We start from the raw sequence: 16713 nt of genomic DNA on the forward strand, positions 1-16713 counted from the left end.
ATCTGTGGAAGAAGGGACAGTTACCCAATGAAACGTACAAGGGTGTTGTTAGGTTATGCACAGAAAGTTAGAAAGGCGAAGGGACAGATGGAACTAAATCTGGCCACTGCCATAAAAGATAATAAAAAATACTTTTACAAATATATTAGCAATAAAAGGAGGGCCAAGGAGAATCTCCATCCTCCACTGGATAGTAGGGGAAACCTAGTGACTGAGGACGAAGAAAAGGCTGAGGTACGTACTGCAGCTTTTGCCTCAGTCTTTAGTCAGACCAGCCATCCTCAGGTTACTCAGTTCCCTGAGTTGAATGGCAGAGATAGGGAGGTCCTCAGTGATACGATTTAGTGGCGGTCTTGGCAGTCCTGGGGTAATGATTGGACTTGGTGATCTTAAAGGTCTTTTCCAACCTAGCTGATTCTGTAATTCTGTGATTAACGTTCTATGAATGGAAGCAAGTCTCCTCATTCTGAAGGTGCATCACTTGTTCTCTGATTAAGAGTGCACTGGAAAGTACCTCCAGCCTAAACTTTTCTCTCTCTAAATTTTGTACTTCAAAATAAATTCATATTGACAATTGATAGCTCTGTGCTAGAAATCATAAATAGAAAAGAACTGCAAGTTTCCGTTCCAGATGATTCTGTGTCAAATATTGTTAAAAAATAACCAACAGAACTGTCTAAGGTCCAGTAAAGTTTTCCTAATTTTGGAATGTAACTGAAAGTCTAACAACAAAGACCAGTAATCTGTAGTTCACTAAATAGTCTTGTTCAGTAGACCCTCATAAACATAAAACACCACATTTCTTTCAACAGAAGACTGAAAATAAGCAGATCCTGCTGTCAGGGTGAGTAAGGCAGGGCTCTGAAGAGCCCTCCTTTTACAGAACTGGATCTATCTTGGCTTCTTGTCCCTGAAGGAAACCACTTGACAGCTGTAAACTCCTGCTGCTCACTTTTTCCTTACTGCTTGATACCTGGTTCTACACCCACTGAGATGCCTCTTCCTTATGAAAACACTATGAAATGACAGATCAATTAATTGCTTTTTACACAGTACTTTCTTACCCCTTTAAATTAGTACAAGAAAATTCTTAGCAAGTCACAAAGTGCAATAATTTGTTTTTTAAAAAGTTTTTCCCAAAGCAGTTCCCAGTCCATCTAGCCTACAAATTGCCATGTTGCCATTCCTCCCTCTTAACCAGGTTCAGCATTTTGAGTGAGACCCAGTAGAGGAACTGAAGAGAGAAAAAGCCCACACTACGACAAAAGATCAAACAACCACCCAACAACAAATAAAATCCAAACTGAAAACCCCCTTTCCCACAACTCGACACCGGAAGCACTTAATCAGAAAACTTTCCTGTTTACAATTTTCAATAACCTGTACACACTTCCTTTTCTGGGAGAATGGCCAACCTCCCATCACAGGGCTCAAAAAAAAACTTGTGGCCCTGTAATCTAGTAACTGGGGCATTCACCTCTGAAAGATGAAACTTGGTCAGCACTTATTTTCAGAAAGCTTTGGTATTCTGGTAACTTCCCCATACGTTTGAAGAACAATTGAGGATATAGATACCCAAAGAAGCATATTCACAATAAAAAAGTCATGGTCATAGTGGAGTTAGTCCAGCATAGGGGCCATGAAAATGACAAAGATTGGAGCATCTGTCATACAGGGAAGAGGATGAGAGCGCTGTGACTGTTTAGCCTTCAGAAAAGAAGGCTCAGGGGAGGGAGTAAAGAAGACTGAACCAGGCACTTCTGGACCAGACTCACCTGAGCAGCTGTGGCATCTCCATCCTTGGAGATACTCTAAACTGAACTGGAAAAGGCCCTGAGCAACCTGCACTAATTGACCCCACTTTCAGCTGGGCTGTGGGACTAGACCAGAGGTACCTTCCAATCTCAGTTCTAAGTTTCTATGTCCAACATGTGATTAAATGTCTGTCATGAGGATGGAAAAAGTAATAGTGTCGTGGTTAAACCCAGTCAGGTAACTCGTTCACTCACTTCCCCCCCTTCTTGCCCTCCCCCTACTCCCAGAGGGACAGAGAGGAGAATCGAAAAGAATGCAACTCCCATGGGTTGAGATAAGAGCAGTTTAGTAACCAAGGTATAACATAAATCACTACTGATACCACCATTAATAATAATGATAAAGGAAATAACAAGGGAAGAGAATACATCACCTCACCACCAGCCAACCGATAACTCGCCCCCCCAGCTCGACCAAGCTCTGACCGATACCTCCTCCAACCCTGCAGTCCACCAGCTCTTCCAGGTAACTCCCAGTTACATCCTGGGCATGACGTGATGTGGTATGGAATACCTCTTTGGTCAGTTTGGGTCAGGTGTCCTGTCTCTGCTTCCTCCCGGCTTCCTCTCCTCCCTGGCAGAGCATGAGGCTCACAAAGTCCTTGGCCAAACCAAAACATCATCGTTATCAGCTCTGTTCCCAGGCCGAAAGTCAAAACACTGCACTGCACCAGCTACCAAGAAGGAGGAAAATGACTGCTACTGCTGAACCCAGGACAGTAATTTAACCCCATAACATTATATTGCATAGTTAATGATTTTAATCAACATTTCCTTGTCAATGTACAGTTAACCATCAATGTGTAAACAGGCCAACGCGCTTTCTAGCTTTGCCCTATGAACCATTAATGTTATCAAAGTATTTATGACAAATAACTGGACACTATCAAAGTATCTTGATATTAAAATAAGCGGCTTAAGTACCCCAAGTGATCTAAACCAAGATTATTTCTCAGTTTTTTAAAAAATGTAATTGTACATTTGCGTTTGTGTAACTGCCAAATAAGTGGCAGCTCAGTCTGCCAAAATGAGGAAAGAGCAACAGGCTGTAATTACTGACTGCAACACACACAGCTCCTCTGCCTAATGAATCTTGCCTGCCACAAGCTCCTAACATTTTTTGGTGCACTTTGTACACTTTTACAACACTCATAAGAGTCATAATCTACAGTTTATTATTAGATTAAAATAGATTATGAACTGCAGATTGAAAAGAATAAAAAGTTTGATTATCAACCCAAGCATGACTCAGAATGCAGACATGGCTCAGCTAGAAAGCTATAGGCTTAAGGACACGTGGAAAAAAGCACCAAAGTCTGAACTCATAGCAGCACAAGCAGTGTGCCATTATTACTAACTTTAAAATAATTAAGAACATTTTGCTTAAAAAGAATCCTTAGAATTAATGCTTTTTAGCAGCACAGTGATTTCAATAGTTGTAGTTTTCTGTAACTTAAAACACAATGAAGTAAGACAACAGTTTGTACCATTTTCATATGCATCCTCCCCTTTAAAATGAAAAAAACCCAAACAAACAAACCCAAAAAGGCTGTGTTGATATCTAGCCATTTGGAACACAAAATTCACATTTAGTTTTACAACCACAATAGGCAAGAGAATGGTATTTCTTGAATTCTTTAACTAATTTCTTCTTCTGCTTCAAAGGAATAGTAGGGTCACTGTCCATCTCTTGAACCAATGCAAGAAGATACCGATTTGTTTGTTGGTTTTGATCTTCGTATTCTTTAGTTGTCACACGCTGACAGAAGGTGAAGCCTTTGTGAGAAATCACAGGTTCAGATTAAGTTTAATGGATTATGTAAGAGCCTGATTAAAAAATATGATCAGAAACGTAAGTATACTGATATTGTGGTTCAGATGCAATTATAATTTTCTACAATGTGGAACATAGCCCTTCACTCAGCATGGATGAACATCTAAACATTAACTGCAAAACTAAAATTGAAAAGCAGTGTTATAAGTGGAATATCACAGGTGTTTCCATATTGCAAACAGGCCTGCAAGAAAAAAACTAATACTGGTTTTACAAATGGAAACCGTAATGAAGCGTGCTACACAACAAGAATGTCATCTTGTAATTGTCATGATCCAGCAATTCCTTAGGAATCAATCCAGATCCAGCAAGGTCCAGTACATAATGCAAGTGAATAAATACTTTTGAGGAACAGTTGTTTCTGAAATCAGGAACAGAATTCAGGAACTTCTAGGTGACCAGACAGCTCAGCATGGTTTGGGCACCAGAAGCAGAGGTGATGCAACAGGCAATGGTTCAGGGTGAGGGCAAAGAACTACACTCAGAGATATGCAACTCAAGCACGACCTAACTATAAAAAGGTTGTGGACCCATGCAGTAGAGTACTGCCCTGCAAGGACTAAAGCCCCGTCATTAGGCAGGTGAATTCTAGCCCAAGGAAAGACTGGCATTCAGCTACTCCAGACACTTTTTCCTCCTATAAGCGTTAGGGAGCAAGTTGGCTGAACAAGTACAATTGCCTAAAGGGGAAAAAAACTCTTCCTTCTGTACACCACTGTCTTCTTGAGGCTTCACATCAAGAGTTGTAATAACCTGAGCTACCAGATTTTCACATAGACTTGTCCCTCCCTTCTTTTACACCAAGTCTATCAAACACCAAATGTGAAATACTTTACGTTTTAGTAAAGCCAGGTCAAGATTGCGCTTTCAAAAGAAAAAGCTTAAAAACTTCTGGCAAAGATAATAATTCTTAAAACTTCAGGGTGGATTCTTTAATCCAACGGTTTCAAGTAGGTACTAGATTAAAGCCAACCTCATAGTTCCCTCTTTTTAGTATTTTATATTTCCAGCAGATCTAAGGATTACCCTCCTGCATTAGACTGACCCCCTTTTTTATCAGGGTCCCACAGCCTTCCCTCTTGCTCCCACCTGCACTTCAGAAGTTCACCAGCTGAGAACGCTCAGCAGCTCCCAGGAAAGATTTTTCTCCTGTCTCCTCCATGAGAAAAGGGAAAATGTCACCAGAATATGAGGCACACAGGAAAATAGGGAAGTGCCATGCTGGAGAGCTTACAGTCAAATCAAACTAGCTACTTCAACAAGTAGATAGAATCTATACACATTTATAGATTGAAACACCAAAACTTTGTAGGGAGAATACAGCATGGGGTTTGTACTTCACTTGTCTGTTCAATGGGCAGATGGAGATCACAAACTCCAAGAATTCTGCAGACAGGCAACTCCTTCCTCTGTTGCTCATCTCTGTGGGCTTCTTAATACTCAGAACACTGAACAGGAAGCAATTTTGGCATATTCAAAAACTCAACATGGACGGTAACAGATTCTGTACCCAAATTACTTCTCAGGCAGCTGCCATATTAAATACAGTATTCAACAGCACAGTAACTTGCAGTGTAATTCAGTTCCCTAATGGTTTCTCTTCAGTGTTTAAGTACATAATGCACTGGCAATACAGAAATCAAAAGGAAGACGGAGTCAGAGATAAATTCAATTATTTAAGCTAACCTTTTTAATCACAGCGCTGAAAGGTATTTTTGACAGCAAGGCCAGATGGAATGTTAGCTTGTAAAAGAAGTGAGCTGGAAAACACTAATCCCACATGCATGCCAAGTGTTGGATGCCTGCCTTTTAAGCTACACTACCCTTCCCCAAGTCTTACACTCTTGTACTTACACAGAAAAGGAAGAGTGTTCTTCAAAACACTAAACAATCCAGGTCTGTGCTCAAGACATCTATCAGAACCTCGAACTACCGAGGCTCTAAGAGAATTTTTAGGTCTTGTGTCAGAAATAAGAATGCTATTTCTAAATATAAAATCACATCAAATTCACAAACCAAATTATAAGCAAGTCACTTCAGGAAGCACATTTCATGCTGATCTTTCCAGAAGTAATTATTTTGTAAAAAGAATTTGTAATGTGTTCAAACTAGACAGTTAATGGAATTCTTGTTCTCTATATTCAGACATCAGTATTTTGCTTATAGCAGATAATTTAGTTATTTAGTGAATTAGCTGCTAATACTTTAATGCTTCATTTCTAATAAAGGAAAAGAACCTAGTCTATGCAGAATTATAGTCAACTGATGATAAACTCATTTTTGTAAAATGGGTTATATAAAAATGCATATCACATCATCTACCTGAATTGGTATCTGGATCTTGTCCTTCTAGCAAACTCTCAAGTCTCCTACTGGTTAGCTCCAGAAGAGTTAAAGGAGTCTGAAAATAAAACCCAACAGAGAAAAAAAATTACAAAAGCAATTCTTCTATATTTTAAGAATGTAGAGCTTTCAGGTGATCAACTAAAAAGAACCCCAACTATTTAATTAGCTGCAGAACTCAATGCTTACATTTATTCAGGTACATGGTCAAAGTCTCTCACAGATTTGCACTAAACCACGTAGTTTTACTAGAATACGTGCTTATTTCTGGTATTTCTGACCAATTAAATATGAAGCAGGATATTCTAGACAGTGTTTTCCATTGAACTATGGCAAACAGTGTAGTGTAGACCTTAAACTTATTTCAGCTTATAAAATACACAATGCTCTCAACTGCCCTGTGAAAGAGCAAGGTACCACCCATTCTGCTGTGAAGCAGTGGGCACTTCATTTGCCAGATCTGGCTCCATCTGCAGTCATGTCAGAACCCTCAATAGCAAACAAAACTCAAAGAAACAAACAAATTATTTTGGCTGTATAGTAACAAATACAAAACTCACACTGACCACTTGATACTTGCAAACTAAACTGGAGCTAATTAAAAAAATCTTCCATGTGTCTTTGGCTGAGGTCAGGAATGGAAATAAATGTGTAAGAATTAAAAAGAATATTTTACAGAAATCAGATCAATGTTTCTGTGAAACTTACTTGTAACTGGACAGTAAGTGCCTGCAGCATTTTACAGGTATATTATAACAGCTAATTATTCATCTAGTTCATCTCTATCTTGTTTATCTAATTGTTCATCTCTATCTAGTTTAATATTTTAATGAGGTGTTTCATAATTAAGCAAAACAGTAAAGAAGCATCACAACTTCTACACACTGGTTGAATTCAGAAGGTCAATATAGGATCTGGGAAGGTTGCCTCTTCTCACATGTGTGACAACAATGGAATGTAAAGGAGACTAAGATATGCTTGCATATATACAAAACTAATTATGTTAAAAAGACCATTTAATTTTGCGTTCAATTTAAAAGTTAAAATTTGAAAACTCCAAAGGAACTGTTAGAGTTGTCAAAGCTGTACAGGTACACCAGGACACCAGAGCATGCCACCTTAAACACCACCCATGTACGGGTATGTCAGCTGACTGCTAAAGGAGAAAGACACTATGAAACCTAAAAAAATCAGTAGGCCACCATCAGAAATATTGTACCAAAAGGCCTCTATAAAAATTTCTTAATACTTTAAATATTTTCTTAATAGAAAGTAAAGGGAGAGGATAGTTTATATAAGAGATTATAAACTCTCAAAAAGCTGTCCTCCATGGCTTGAATACCTTCTCACCCTGCTTGACTGTACCATTAAACTGTAATGGGAATATTAAACTCTGCTCCTCAGACGTGTCATCTCCAAAATGGCACTTCATGGTATTTAAACTGACAAAACTAATGAGGTGAGGAAAATGCTACCTTCAAGAGGTCAGTGTGGCTGTCCATCAGAAACTCAGTCAGCAGTTCTGCCTGTGGTTTTGACAATGTCTTACTTTGTAAGATGAACTTTGTGAAAGTCTTGATGATAACCAATCTGTTCTCAAACTAGAAAAAGAACCATTCAGATTTGGCATTAGGTTCACTTGCAGTGTGTTAGCAAAGACTAAGTATAACAGGATGCTATCAGTGGGAGGAACATTTTGATATTTGTTTTAAAACAAATCACATTGTAAGGCAATAAACAGAATACTTGTAACTCTTGGGGGGGGGGGGGGGTGGTAAAAATTAGTTTTCCTATGGGAAAACATTACTTCCCACACTAAACATAACAAATACTTACTTGTTTCTGTAATTTGTAGCCATCAGATTCTGACGCAATGGCTATGAAAGTCAGGAGTCTATGTAGCTCTTCTCGGATATTTGGTGCTAATAATTTTAAATAAAGTTGTGATGCCTCTAGAGCTTGATCCGTTTTTCCTTTTTCTGCAGTGGAGTAAAACAGTGCATCCAGTGAAACTATTAATTTTCAGAGTCAAGAATACATATTTTAAATCCAATATTAATCCAGTTTTTTGGAGGGGTTTCTCTCCAAACACAACAGGCTATCCCAGTGACTTCTAAAATCTTTAGACAACACTTAATAAAGCATTTAATCAATGTAAGCCTACAGCCTTTGTCCCACAGTTAGTCAGGGAATAGATGTGCTTAAACAATATATACAGGACATTACTATGTTTTGTGTACAACTTCAATCATCACTTCAGTGTTTGCACCTGTTTTTGTTTACATATCTTCATATTATATTCCAGGATCCATCTCCAAATAATTAGTGAGCTGAACAATTCTAACTTGCTCGTTGTTTTGAGGGTTTTGTTTGGGTTTTTTGTTTTGGTTTGGGATTTTTTTGGGGGTGGGAGGAGGAGCGGTTGCTGTTAGAGGTCGATTTGTTGGTCCACCCCAACCTTTCCCACCTTTTAAGCCATTAGGTTAGGAGTTTCTCAAGGAAATGTGGTAAGGTGGAAATAACTTCCAATAAAAACACCCTTTAGATAATTCTAGTTATCTTCACTTTGAAAGTGAAGAAGTACTGAAAAGTCATGTACCTTTCTTAAGGCAAGAGCAAGATGAGGGCAGATACAGGAATAGAACATACGCATGATTTTCTGGTCTCTGTCCTGTTATTGGGGACAGAGGTTTTATGTTATAAGAAATAATCCAGGACTTTAAAGGGTGTCCAATGGGCATTTGAAACCATTTTTGTTTAAAAAGAACATCAAGAGTGAGTGAGCCTTTTATAAAAGAAGGGCAAACAAAAGAGCGGGAAGAAACTGCCAGAAGACATGATCAAGACAGGTAAAAAGTATAGATGTGAAGACAGGAAGTTAAAATCACTTTGAGAAAAGCTCAAGAGTTTCCCTGGTCTGATAAAAGCTTCACTGAGTTGCTTTAAAAGACCCTCTCGGTGTGGAAGTTCAGTAAGCCCAATGGACTCATTTAACCAACTGCATTCATCTTTAGCATAAGTATTCTAGATCTGTTTATTTTAAAGACAAGCACAACACACTTGCTTTCATAACAGATGATAGTATTATCAGCCATTTGAAATCAAACTGTTCAACAACTGAGGAAAATACAATTATAACCATATATACATTGATGACAAAATGAAGTGGCACTTTAGCTATCTGCAGCACTTCTCAAATTAATTTTGAAGTGTTTTATATATGCAGACGTTTATAGCTAGCTCAAACTCTCTCTTACACTAGAGTCAGAACAATGGTACTTCATCAAAGTAAGGTTAACTGCACTGGATTCTACTTGATAATTATTAGTAGAATCCAAGTTGTTAGGCACTAACAACCATAATATATTCCATAGCACTGAGATGGAAAAATGGTTGGAAAATAGTTAATCACAATCTCCTAACAGTGATCTAGTATGAACTAGACCACAGCTGAGGACCCCAGAAAACAAACTAATTAAACTATTAACTATTAAAACATAAAATCACTTCCTAATGGTAAAGTTATACTTACCACTTCATCAAAAAGAAGTAAGGCATTAGAAACTGCTTGTGAGATAGTCCTACCCAAGTTGGAAAGATGACAAAATTAAAGCAAAAGTAACAAAGCAGAATAGACCTGGACATTCACAGGTCATACAGTTTAGATCAAGCAGGTACTTAATAAAGAAAAGACTTACAGGCAATGAAAGCATTATTTATCAGAATTATGAAACTGTCTTTACCCTTGCTACAGATTTGGCTGGTTTGATTCTCTATGTATTCTATAAAATTGGTTTGTATCGGTTTTTCATTTAAAGTGCTTTTTAATTTAAAGCGCTTAAATTTAAGTAAACATTTAGCATAAGTTACTTCTGTTTTAAGTCAGTTATTTCAAACTGGTATTCTTTTCTTGAGGATGGGTTATGCAATTTTGCAAGAGTTTCCTTTTCATGACTTCTAGTTTATTTTTCTGTTTAGCAAAATACTACTGATAAATATATTGCCTTTCATATTTTTGTGAAGTTTCGGCCACAGGATCTATCCCTCTGCTCCAATTTTTACACAGGCCAACTCTGCTCCTATGCTAGTAAACTGCCATAGTTCTCTAAAAACTGACACATTTAATAACACTCCATAAACCCTACAGACCTGAAGAAGTAACAGGGTTATTTAGAGTAGGATTAATCTTAAATTTATATTTAAATTAAACCTTTCTGTTTTACTTGTGAGCATATGTAGGGAGGATTGGGAGTAATGGTGAGGGAAATCACAGCCTGAATCATAATCTCAACAGCCCCTTTTATAATTTTAAATAATGCGTATTACTAAAAAAGTCTTAAGTACACAACTTACAAAACCTTATGCTGCTTAACAAGAAAAAAGTAAAATCATTTCCATGAAGTATTGTTATTAGTCAGAAGTAACACTAAGAGAAATTGTGACTAGTGGTAAGAAATGTTCACAATGAGAGCAGTTATATATTGAAACAAGTTACCCACAGAGGTTAATGAATCTCTATCCTTGCAGATTTTCAAAATTCAGCTGTACGTAAGCAACTCGCTCTAACCTCAAAATTTGTCCTTGCCTTGAGCAGAGGTTCTGATTAGCAACCTCAAGTGTCCCCTTCCAACCTAGAAATTAAAGTGCATCTGCAACAGCATTGCAAATGGTGTTATGATTTAGTCAATTAATGCTTAGCAAGTTACATCCTTTATGTAGCTTTCACTTACATTTTTTGTTCCAGGTTGCTCTTACCTATAAGTTCTATAATTCCTGAATGAATATTGAGATCCTGAGTGTCAAGAAGGGAGTCTTTCTTTTGACTATAGTACTTTATTATAGTGTCAAAAAGAATCTTCTTGTATGTATTCAGACTGCAGGGTTTGTTAGTGCTTTGAGGTAACTGCTGACTAACCATCACTATAAATTGGTCTGGGAAATACTCCAAGCATTCAATTGCAGCATAGAGCCATTTGTCAAGCCTGTAGAAGGAAAAGTTAGTTTTAGTCCTTACTTTAAAATGCTCTGCCTATTCTTATTTAACCCTTTAAAGAAAATTAGATAGAAATAATCACAGAGGTATAGTCACATATTTGAACCACAGCATTAAACTTGGTGCTTATTAAGCAGTTTATGTAACTTATTTCGCCACAGTAGTTCAAGGACCTACTCAAAATAAGCAACTTCCATGGTTTTCTAATGCTACAGATGGTATGGCTGAGGTATGTCCAGATCAGAACAAGCTGCAATCATGCCAGACTGTCACTGACCCCAGGATACTTGCCTGATTCATCTAGTATTTTAAACCAAACACAACAAAAACCCATCAGGGATAACCAGGGTGGAAAACCAAGGGACTGAATATTTACAGAATAGAAAACAGAGAAAAAATAAAAATAGTTTAAACCTCAGAAGACTGTGGAAGCAGTTTATTACATGACATACTACAAAGGCATGAGTTTTCTTAAGCATTTTTTTTACCTGTACAACTTAACTAGAGAGAGAAAACATAAGGAGAATCTAAAATTCAGGTAGATATCTACTTTTTCAAAGAGGAAGGTCAGAGGAAAGTCACTAACTCAACCATTTTGTACAGAATAAATCTACAATTATAGAACTGTGGGGGGCATAGGGACAATTAATTTCATCTGGCTCTCTGGATATAAAATAATTTGAACTGAACCATAGCTTGTGAGAAGATGCAAATATTATTTAAGATCCACAGAATCTCATTTTTATTATGGAGAGAAGAAAAAAAAAATTGATCCTTCTGCTGTATAAGTAAATAAACAGGAACTTTTGTTCAAACTGCAGGGCCAAGGATTGTATAAACACTTGGATGCATAAATGGGGTAATACAATAAAGTAGAAATGGGATCCTGAACTCCCTTTAGTTATGATCCCATGAGTTGTGCAATCACTGCAAGCAGGATTTGATTACAGTTTTTAAGTATCTGCAATGAGAGCAGGTATTTGATTATTTCAAGCTTAACAAGACACCATTTGAAAACTGAAGGCAGAAAGTTAGGCATAATCCTTCACCTTCATATTGGGGACAATTAATCCTACAACTACTTGTAATACTGGTGGCTGTTCTTCATACCTGGAAATTTCCATTGCTCAGACATGCTATCATCTAATCCTAAATAATATGCTGCCTACAAAGATGCTACTCTACTCCCCAGTTAAGTAATTGTAAATAATGAAGTAAGCATTTAATTTTCTTAACAATCACCCAATATATTATCAAAGACGTAATGTTATATACACTTAAAACAGAATAATACAGAATAAGAACCACATGAGATATTTTGAGAGACATAAGCCCATCAATCACCCCCAAATCAAGTACAATGTAAGTATAAAGCACAAAACCAGTGTTCATTAATGCATTCTTGGAGGAAAAACCCATGGAGTTAAGATGCTATCCAGCAATAAACCTAGTTTGGAACCAGAAGTTTCGTTAGCTTATATAAAACTATGTACATTTGTAAAAATATTAGTGTTTTCTCCCTAAAAAAAGAATACATTAAAACTATAAAAAAAGTCTTTTTAGGTACACAGATTGACCTCAATCTCACAAATAGATCGTATTGATTTGTCAGAAATAAGCATTAGTAAGTCATATACAAATGCAGAGACATGCCTTAACATATTCATTAAAAGAACATGTTAAGATAGAGATCAGCCCAAGTGCAATCAACAGGAACACTACAAAAATAAAAGAACATTTAAGGAAAAGAGCTCTGAGACATGCATACTTTCCCCTTTATATTCTCATTGTATAAGCATTCTTCAATGCTACAGCTTAGCTTCTCCTTTTCATGCTGTTGACAATGAATGCCTTATTGACATTTTAGTCTTTACAGCACCACCAGGAGGAACTGTGACAAACAAGAGGCCTCAGAATAAATCTTTACAATTCACTTTTTGTGAATTTGATTACCACATCTGAAGTCAACAAAGGAAAGTTCATTAATGCCACCTCTGCCTACAAGCATAAAGTGTAACGATGTGTACTTAAAATAAATCTTTGAATAGTAAAATAAAGTATTTACTAAGAAATCCATTTTATAGATGTATAACTTACTCAGGCAACCTTAAGCTACTTGCAATCTCTCTGTCCAGGAAAGTATTTGAGATAATCAGATCTTCTTCTTTGCCAAAACAGTCTGGTTTTGTCTTCACTGAAGACATCAAGATATCTTCTAGGAATGGAATGTCAATTAACTGCAGCAGTCGTAGCAGGGTTTGCTGTTTCCAGACATCTTCTATTACTGTTACCATAAACAAACAAACAAAACACCCTCGGAAGTAAGATCTTATGTAAAAGATTAACCTTTGCTTTTACTTGCTCAAGAATGTTTCAAGTGTTCAAGAAGGGAACAAAATAGGAATGCCAAGAAAGGAGCTTTAAAGGGAACATCTTTCTTCCCCATCATGTTAGAATTAGTAATAACCTACTCTACTTAGCAATACGTAGGAGACAAGTGAATAGCACAAGAATTCTACAATACATATGTACTTAAAACTTATTTCCTTCTGAAGTGATATTTGCATAAATACAATAGCACCATACTGCAAAACCTCAATCTTGTTTTGTTTCTATCAGTTTACTTACTACAAACATTTATCCATTTAGCACTCATTTAGCTATTTTGTCATTACCGACATGTTAAATTCAGGACTATGAGGGGCAGTGTTTAACAGAAATGAACTACTCATTCCAAGTAGATACAGTGAAGAATAAAAAAGTTTTAAAAAGAAAAATTCAATCCTCACCTCTTTTTGAAAGCAGATGAGTTGCTTCACTAACCATGATCTTTGGAGGTAAAGATGAATGAACATTTATTGATTTAAGAAGCTCCTCTACCCTCTTTTTATCAGCCACTTCTAATGCTAAGGGGCTTGAAACTGTTGTTTCACTCTTCGTTCTGCTTGGGGGAGGGAATAAATCAAAAGTATAACAAACATGATCAGGACACATTTATCTTTCTGTCACTACCTAAACTGCTGTCAAATCAGGACTTCAGGGTGTCATTGTATCTGGGGTCTATCCTGCTGCTAGAAAAACAATCATCCACATCTGCCTTGTGCAAAGGTCAAGGATATTGGTTCCAAATGCTGTTTATTAGTTCCATTTCTTTTACCAGCTTCCAGCAAGTAGCTCAGTCATGACAACTCTCAGATTTCAGCACAACTGACTGCAAAGCAAAATGATTCCTAGGCTTATGCTACTGTGCCAGACTCTATCTTCTAAATAACAAAGTGCAGATCAAAACAATGTAACACTACCAACAAATATCAGGTAGCATCCATGATTTAGGCATGCCATTTCTCAAAACTGGCATGCATTTCTCGAAAGCCTCCAACCCCTAGGTTAGGCAGACAAAACTTCATCTACAGTTAACCCATACCAAGTTAAAAAAAAAAAAAATGAAAATAGTTCAGAGTAACTCACTTGGAACGTCTTTTCATCTTCTGTTTACAGATTTGCTCAGGAGACAAGCTCTCATTGTCTTTATTCTTTCTCGGAAGAAGAGGAGTAAGACTACTATTTACAAATTTATAGAGACTAGTGTTTGTGTCTTCAAACTCTGTTTCTTTCTCATTCTTGAATAAGTAAAGCTTTGCTCCAACCGGCTCAAACACCTTGTGATCCATCAACGCTTGGCATACACGGACTCCCTTCAACCGAGAAATATCATTGCAGCTTAGGTACATGCTTTGCATAAGATGACTCAGTACCACATCAACGGCATTGGAGCCAGTGAAACAGTTTTTGTATGTTCTCAGATGTTGCCTACGTCTTTTGATTTCTACCTGACTATGAAGAGCATGAATAATACTATTCCACAGCTGAGTTGCTTGAAAAGGACCATCATGATCTGCAAAATAAGTATATGAAATTTTTACAGATGTTTATAAAGCTTTACTTTAACAGTAAAATAAACTTTTTTACTCTGTGAGATTATTTGTATATGTATGTTGAAAAATTCTTCAGAAATCAGCTTAATTTTCAAAGAAAGATAAATAGGTCATGAATCAGTCCTTGTTGTAAGCTGACTCACTCACACAAGGGTAGAGTCAACAGAAGATAACAAAAAGACAGTAAAAACAGGCGAGTAAGGGGATTTTTTGTTGTTACCTCACTTGTGGCATGTATGTACACATACGCATTAACTCATTACAGAAGCACAGAACGGCTGAGGCGTGCAGGGACCTCTGGGTTCCACCTGGTCTAACCTCCCCTGATCAAGCAGGGCACTCGGAGCTGGTCACCCAGGACCATGTCAAGAGAAGTTTTGAGTATCTCCAAAGGTAAGGCATTGATGAGAACCCCCCTGAGCCTTCTCCCATCCAGATTAAGCCGCCCCAGCTCTCCGAACCTCCCCTAGGGGAGATGCTCCTCCAGCCCCCAGTTTCTCTTCCATACATCCCTCTCAGCTTGGCACACGACAAACCAAGATTTGCAATGTATTGTATTTAATAAACCTCTCTGCCCCCAACCTGTCGCTCCGACGGTCAGCCACACCCCTAGCAGCGGCGTTCCCGCCCACCACGACTCGTTGGAATACAGCCTCCTCTGACCGCTACACCTGCGCCTTCTCCTCGAGCCAATGGCCCCTCCCACGGCACCCGCAGCCCGAGGCCCCAGTCCAACGGGCGAACACGCACAGGACCCTCAGAGCCCGGCCCGCCCCGCTCCGCTCCGCTCCCCCGGAGCCGCCGCCAGCCCCGCGCACGCTGCAGAAGCAGCCGCCGCAGCAGCAGGGGGGCGGCCGTAAGTCTTCCCCTACCTCGCCGCCGGCCGCTCCCCCGCCGCGCCTCCAACTCGCTCTGACTGCGGAGCCTCCTGAACCGCGGAGTCAAATAAACCGCCATAACATCGGCTAGTACCGCCCGCGGAAGCCGGGCGAGTGCATCACTTCCCACACTTCCCCACCTCCTCTGGCCACCGCCCCAGCACCGCCCCTTCGGGGCGGAAGTGAGCGTGCTCCGGCCGCCCGCCTCCCCGGCGCTGTGGCTGTCGCTATGGAGTAGCTGGAGCGGGACGGGGCCGAGTAGGGATCGGAGCGAGAGACGGAGCCGGCGTGACAGGCGGCGCGTCGGGGCCACAGGGCGACAGACAGCCGGGCGCTGAGCGGCAGCTTCCCGCGGGCTTAGGTAAGTGGCCTGGCCCCCGCGCCTCGGGGCAGGAGAGGCTTCTTGTGGCCTAGTGGTGGTGTGCGAGGCGGGCAGGGCCCACAGGGGCGCGGGGCGGTGGCCTCGGGTCCCGGGGGCGCGGCGCAGGGTGGTGGAGGGGAAGGGGCCGCTCTGGAGGCGCGATCGTTGCGTGAGCGGGGCCTGAAGGGGACTGTTGAGGCGCCCGAGCTGGTGGATCACCTGCACGCAGACACCGCTCACCGCCGTCTGCCTCTGGCTGCCGCCTGCCTCAGGCAGGATCCATTCGGCTGCCCCGCTGATCTGCGAGGATAGCCACCGGCCCTTTGGCAGCAGGGAGGACGGGAGCTCCTGCGCGCCGCTGGCGGTGGGGTCTCGGAGAAGCGGCGAGAGTCTGGTCTCGCTGAAAATAACAGTAAATACTTGGTCTATAGACTCTCCTAGAGTCCAGGGGTTTGTGCAGCGTTTAGGTTAGGTTCCACCTGTCAGCAAGCGCCAGGCAGATCTCCTGCGTGGATCTCATTTCTGGTGGTGTTTCAGTTGCATCTCAGTACCAAA

General features: G+C 39.6%; 2 protein-coding genes across 5 annotated transcripts in view; one reads left to right on the forward strand and one right to left on the reverse strand.

The window, feature by feature from the left end:
• Positions 1–3355: 3355 nt before the first annotated feature.
• Positions 3356–16102, reverse strand: DEPDC4 (DEP domain containing 4). 3 transcript variants are annotated; one of them, XM_057425500.1, is made up of 9 exons: positions 15792–16102; positions 14453–14879; positions 13774–13928; positions 13082–13268; positions 10747–10973; positions 7828–7970; positions 7467–7592; positions 5971–6049; positions 3356–3590 (listed from the first exon to the last, which is right to left on the reverse strand). In XM_057425500.1, exons 1-9 carry the CDS (start codon positions 15874–15876, stop codon positions 3376–3378), a joined length of 1644 nt encoding a protein of 547 aa, XP_057281483.1. In that variant the 5' UTR covers positions 15877–16102; the 3' UTR covers positions 3356–3375. The 3 variants fall into 3 exon arrangements, with proteins under 3 accessions (XP_057281483.1, XP_057281470.1, XP_057281478.1); XM_057425487.1 differs by having other exon boundaries at positions 13774–13925; positions 15792–16003; XM_057425495.1 differs by having other exon boundaries at positions 13082–13199; positions 15792–16003.
• Positions 16005–16713, forward strand: part of SCYL2 (SCY1 like pseudokinase 2) — a 34124-nt gene continuing 33415 nt past the window's right edge. For both annotated transcript variants that reach the window (XM_057425461.1, XM_057425477.1), the window contains exon 1: positions 16005–16158. The gene's annotated coding sequence lies outside the window, so the exon portion shown is untranslated. The remainder of the gene's footprint in view (positions 16159–16713) is intronic.

Source organism: Pezoporus wallicus, unplaced genomic scaffold, assembly GCF_028554395.1.
Source record: "Pezoporus wallicus isolate ANWC-B61680 ecotype Strahan unplaced genomic scaffold, APGP_CSIRO_Pwel_v1 scaffold_3294, whole genome shotgun sequence".
NCBI classification, from domain to species: domain Eukaryota; kingdom Metazoa; phylum Chordata; class Aves; order Psittaciformes; family Psittacidae; genus Pezoporus; species Pezoporus wallicus.

Excerpts from the sequence above, each read along its gene's own strand:
- DEPDC4 (XM_057425500.1), bottom strand. The coding sequence starts at position 15,876 with ATGGCGGTTTATTTGACTCCGCGGTTCAGGAGGCTCCGCAGTCAGAGC. Across the intron at positions 6,050-7,466 it reads GCCACACTGACCTCTTGAAG|ACTCCTTTAACTCTTCTGGA; the intron begins GTAGCATTTTCC and ends TTTTATTTTCAG. Across the intron at positions 3,591-5,970 it reads AGATCCAGATACCAATTCAG|GCTTCACCTTCTGTCAGCGT; the intron begins GTAGATGATGTG and ends TTTCTCACAAAG.